Genomic DNA, 5,338 nt, shown 5'->3' with positions numbered 1-5,338 from the left:
GATGAGGAGAAGCACTGGAGGAGGGTAGAGGGAGGTACCGAGTGCAGGAGCAACAGATGGGGCTTGATGCAAAGCTCAGGTTGTAAACTTTCTGTTGGTAACATCTGTCCGTTTGTCCATCTGCTACACTCACTGTTTACAGTTTGTTTAGCCAAAACTCATTAACTAGAAAAGTGCAGCGGATGGTGCATCCGTTGCCACAGTGTATTAATTATAGTCTTTGCGCAGTAGTGCAATGCAGATTCCTATTAGCTTAATGACTCTTTTAAGTACATTTTGATGAGTTTATACTTAGAACTGCTGTAAAACTGGTGTAGGGAAAACATGAAGCCAAGCCCCCCCGTCAGCTATGATCTAATAAAATTAACAGTTTTGCACCATTCCCACAGATAAGCCCATCTATCACATCTGTGCGGCTCAGGGACAGAAGTCACGCCACGTTCATTTTCTGGAGCACACATAAATAAGTGGATTTATGTGGGATGTGGATATAAACCCTGATTAGTGTTACATTAGCAATTACTGCAAACAGGCTCCTAATAATCTGTATGCTTAAGCAAATACCGCACTGCTTACCTAAACTATCAGCCCATTTTAGAAAACTGTTTTTATTCAGTACATTCTGTGGAGATTCCTCTCCAATCAAGGCATCTATATGTATCAAAAATGCTTGTAGCCATGACAGCAAAATATGAAGGACTGAGGGAGTATTTCCGCAACAGCACTGATTGAAGAAGATCTTTTGAAAGAAACACCTTAAAAATTGAAGCATATAGTTTCATTGGAAAGGTTACATCACCTATGGGTGTTTTACTTTTTGAGCTAAAAATATTCTCTCTTCAATTTGTTCTGCAGCGAGCGGATAAAAGAGAATTAAGCAGTTGATCTGGGCTCAGTGGCAAGAGTGTTACATTAGACATTAATCCAGAACAGTGGAAGGTTGGAGAAGGGATAGCATCTTTTAATCCTGCACTCCATCCAGGCAGCCCTCCCATCAGGAGAGACTGACACAAACTGAGCCCAGCATCCACAGTTTCTGCTACAGAAGACATTAAAAGTGTTAAACCTTTGTTCTTGAATAAATAAAAGCATTGAAGCATTACAGTGTCACAGAGCTTTCATGGAGTGTTTACTGCATGGGCACCTTTTCCACAATTTCCATTGTCAACATCCTTCAGTGTTTCTTAAGTCGCAGTCCTCCTTACGAGGTTAAGCAAGTGTCCTGGTGAGCCCTCTCAGTGCACACTGTCCCCTATATGTAACAGATGTTACTGGGGCAACAGTTGGTATTGAATGGGAGGGGCTTCAGGCCATCTGTCCAGGGTCAAGGTTTGAAAAGGGGTGGTAGAGATGGTGGCACGTTCAGGAAAATGGTTAGTATTTGGTTGAAAAGAGGGAATATAGCCCACATTGTAATCCTGCTCAATGTGTGCTTTCATTTCAGATCGCCTTTGTGCAGGGTTTCAGTGTGAGATTGGAAACTCAAGAAAATGAGTCTGTGTGGGAAAATTGCAGCTTTTAGTGCAAAAGCACCATCTTGTGGTTAAAGACAATACTACAAAATAAGTGTAATAGTCCTTAAAACTTTATTGATATTTAAACTCATTGTATTAATCATCAAACTATTGAAATTGCCATATGGACTTTAGGCAGTTGCCACACACTTTGATTCTTGTGGCAATGAAAATCAGAAGTTTTGATTGCGCTCAAAGTGTCTCCAACTGAGATTTAAGGCTCTCAAGCTTATGGTCTATTTCATCCTTCAAATATGCCATCTTCTTATGACAAACCTTCCTCTAGAAAAAAAAAAGAAAGAAAGAAGAAGAATTAGAATGTCAAACATCACCCACATAATGGTTTAAGCAAAATACAATCTATACAAACAGGAGAAATACTTGCATGGTACACCTTTAGCCTCTCCTTTTCCATAAGACAGAATTCAGCCACAGTTAGTTCAGTGAAGTCTTTCTTCATGGTTAAGAATCCACAGTTTGGGGAGCGTTTTATATGTTCAGACCTGGGCAGAGAAGAGTCAGAGGTCTGCTGTTACCCTAAAGTGAATCCAGTCCAATCAGGATATAATATTCTGCAAAAGAAAAAAACACCATACAACAACGAAAGTGACTGTAATCAACATTATACTGATGGAGATCAAGAAACCCCATTACTAGCTCCATTATTTACATTTTAAGTGAAAGTAAGAGTTTGTAATAGGATCAGCTTTGTGTGTGGCAGCCATTTTTCTTTTTCATTCTCTACAGTGATATACTATGTATTAAAATGATCTTTTTATGGCTATGGGTAACTCTGAATCAGTAGTAATACTGACAATAAATACTGACATACACACATATATATTTGAAGCTGTACCCCCGTACACTGCTGTCATAATTTTCTTCAGTAACTAAAAGCTTACACAAAGGTCAGTCAGGTTAACAGTAAGAATCTCAGGAAGGTGATATGCTTTTCTTACCAGGGATCATCATCTGGCTCCCAACCCTCAAGCTCAATCAGACAGAAGAAACAGCAGGCAACATCAGGCTCATTCTGACTGGGGCAGTGGACAAACCCAGCCTTGGCCATCTACATAGACAACAGCAATATATGCCTCAGTGTCTTTTCAACTACTGTAGGGTAAAAATTATGTGCTAAATTAAGGAATATTGTGATCTGATGACTCAGTGACAAAGATGACAAGTGCAATTCAAGAACAACAGACCCCTGGCTGCAGGAAGATTAGTGCCAGTGGGACTGAAACCAGAGGATGATCTTGTTTTGGCTCTCGGTTGGGGGGTTAAGAGTTGGTAACATGGCATTGTGTTTCTCATCAAGTGAGGCGTTAGCAGCCCATCCGTCATGACAGGACCAGGGTGGGCAAAGGGTGTATGCACTGGACATCTGATGCACTGAAACTGAATCTGGCACCTGCTTAACTGTATCTCAAGCTGTCACAGCCTTGAATGTGGTATGAAATTGCTGTGAAACCAAGGTTGTGATAAACCAGTAATCCTTTTAATCAGCCATAGTCATGTAATATGTAGGTTATTGTATATTATGCTGAATTTCTAAAAGTGCTAAAGAGCTGTTACACACAATTCACAGGTGTGTCCTGCCTGACCTTCTCCTGGCCCTGTCTTTCCAATAAAGAAGCTTGTTGCAGACAGATTCGCTATTCACAAGCATTTCATAATTCAACAAGTGTTCTGGAGACTCCACAGGCTGCAGCGCCGTCTTCTTACCTTTTCAGGTGTGCAGTTACATTCCTCTCTGAATGGCCAGTCTACAAAGCTTTGTTCACGTAAATCCTGGCTGTACATTTTGCCATAAGAGTAAAACCTTGTCATCAACACATCTATGCTGGCCATATCTTTAGTAAAAAAAAAAAATGTTCAACAAAATCTGAGTCACAGAGTGGTTGTTGATGTGGACATGTGCTGATGGCCCTTGCACACCTCCACAGGTGTTTTCAGTTTTGGCTGATTAAACTCTGATCAGGTTCAGGGTGGGTTGTTTTGTATATTTTCTGTGTCACAGTGACAGGTCAGTCTGTCTCAATGCTTTCTATTCCAGAGAACAGGTTTATATATGTTTTTTTATGGAGCAAAACACATCTCTACATTCAGTACAAAGTAAAATTTCCTTTCTAAAGGCCTTCACCTGTCCAGATCCCAGTTTTCTCCCTCACCATTGGTCACAGGGTAACATTAAATGTTGACTCAAAAAAAGTACAAATTCAGTTTCAGTGAGTTTTCCCTAAAGATTTGTTTGTTTGTTTCTGTTCTGATGCGGGTTGAAATAAAAAAATGAAGCAAGAAAATAAAATTGGACAGCCCACCCAATATACACTTCAGCTTTTTAAACTTTCATTCTTTGGCCTTCATAATTATTTTCCTAATTCTTATCTTGGCTCTAGTTATTCTTTATTGCACACCATCTTTTAAAAGTCACATCAACTTACATATGAGAAATGGAAGAACTTAACTCCCCCTGGTGACAAGTGAAAGCAATTTCAGGATGCTGTTTGTCATAGTAGTGAATCCGTCCTCATTTCTCTCCTCCTGTCTTGTTACACAACGCACTAGCCAAAAGAGGTTCAGCTCAAGTCTGGAATGACTTCTTCACTTCATTTCCATTGTTTTTTCCCCTAAAGTCTCAAAAGCAACTTATGCTGACAGCTGTGTCATTCACAGATGTGTAAATGCATGCATGACTACCACAAAAACTGGTCAGGCACTGAAACAGACTTTTCAGTGTTGAATTACACTTTACAACTGAGTGGTTTTATTTTAAGAAATCTAAAAGTAAACATAGGCATACTGGCCAAAACATGAACTGTCCGATTTAATGGTTTGTGTTGTAAATTTTACTAGTTTATTTATTGCTGTGAGAGACAGGGACAGTCCTGGTGTGCAGTGTGTCCCTGTAACAGTACTCCTCAGGGTCCTGGGTGCTGAAATGTGCTTACAAGTGTAAACTGGTGTCGTCGCCCCCCTCCCCCCCCACCCCGACTTTCTAACCTTATCTTCCAGAGTGCCTGGGGAGCACTGAGACCCAGTGTTTGCTTCTAAGGCTGAGAGTGTGTGATTTTTATACTGTGTGTGTACAGCACTTTAATAGTTGGCAGCCCTTTTGACAGGTGATGCTGTGTAAGGGCTTAGTGAGCAGCAGGCCTGGAGCGAATTTCTACTGTACATATGATGTCATGCTGCTGTATCTTGAACTGGCCTGTGTGGAGGGTGGCTGGGAACTGCACGCAGATCAGAATAGCATCTACCTCTGAATTTACACATGTATGCTACAGAATCTTTCTCTGTTTCTCTCAGCTTTATTGATGCACCTGTGGTGTAGGTCTTATCAGGCTGCCTTCCTTAGCTTCCACGTTTTGGGCTGAAAGTGGTTATGGAGTATGTTACACAAGTGAAAATGTTTGTGTCGGTGAGAGTAATTCAATAATAAAACTCCATCAGTTATTTACAGAGGTTTTAAAAAATGTGTTTGTTGCTTTCCCTGTCTTAATGGGTGGTCCTTTAATATGAGACAGTTTAGGCTATATATCTCTCTTTCTAATACAACTGGCCTCACAGATCTGCTATGATTAGCTGCTGGAATCTCTTGCCCTAGCTTTGTTTTCACACAGGGCTGAGAGTGGGAGAGAGAGGGAGGGAGGGAGGAGATAGGATGTGGAGAGGTGGAGGGGACGTGATAGAGTGTTTCTGTGGTCTCCATTTCCACATGTCCTTTATGTTGCCATTGTGGGCGTAAGGCTATGTTGTTTGCATATGCAGCTCTTGGAATCTTTTCCAATTACAGTTGAGGATCTTTCTGGTTATTTTTCTTC

General features: G+C 40.8%; 1 protein-coding gene across 2 annotated transcripts; it reads right to left on the bottom strand.

Annotated features, from left to right (window-relative positions):
- Positions 1-1,563: 1,563 nt before the first annotated feature.
- Positions 1,564-3,485, bottom strand: birc5b (baculoviral IAP repeat containing 5b). 2 transcript variants are annotated; one of them, XM_046396809.1, is made up of 4 exons: positions 3,240-3,485; positions 2,474-2,583; positions 1,909-2,017; positions 1,564-1,796 (listed from the first exon to the last, which is right to left on the bottom strand). In XM_046396809.1, the coding sequence occupies exons 1-4, from the start codon at positions 3,363-3,365 to the stop codon at positions 1,707-1,709; spliced, it is 435 nt and encodes a 144-aa protein (XP_046252765.1). In that variant the 5' UTR covers positions 3,366-3,485; the 3' UTR covers positions 1,564-1,706. The 2 variants fall into 2 exon arrangements, with proteins under 2 accessions (XP_046252765.1, XP_046252764.1); XM_046396808.1 differs by having other exon boundaries at positions 1,900-2,017; positions 3,240-3,482.
- Between the last annotated feature and the right edge of the window lie 1,853 nt (positions 3,486-5,338).

The sequence above is a fragment of the Scatophagus argus genome, chromosome 8, assembly GCF_020382885.2.
Source record: "Scatophagus argus isolate fScaArg1 chromosome 8, fScaArg1.pri, whole genome shotgun sequence".
Taxonomy (NCBI): domain Eukaryota; kingdom Metazoa; phylum Chordata; class Actinopteri; family Scatophagidae; genus Scatophagus; species Scatophagus argus.
The sequence above is the reverse complement of the archived record's forward strand: the minus strand, read 5'-3'. Positions and strand labels throughout refer to the sequence as shown.

Coding starts and splice junctions, on each gene's coding strand:
- birc5b (XM_046396808.1), bottom strand. CDS start 3,365: ATGGCCAGCATAGATGTGTTGATGACAAGGTTTTACTCTTATGGCAAA. Junction 2,584..3,239: donor GTAACTGCACACCTGAAAAG/GTAAGAAGACGG, acceptor TTGTCTATGTAG/ATGGCCAAGGCTGGGTTTGT. Junction 2,018..2,473: donor GAGCCAGATGATGATCCCTG/GTAAGAAAAGCA, acceptor TTCTCTGCCCAG/GTCTGAACATATAAAACGCT.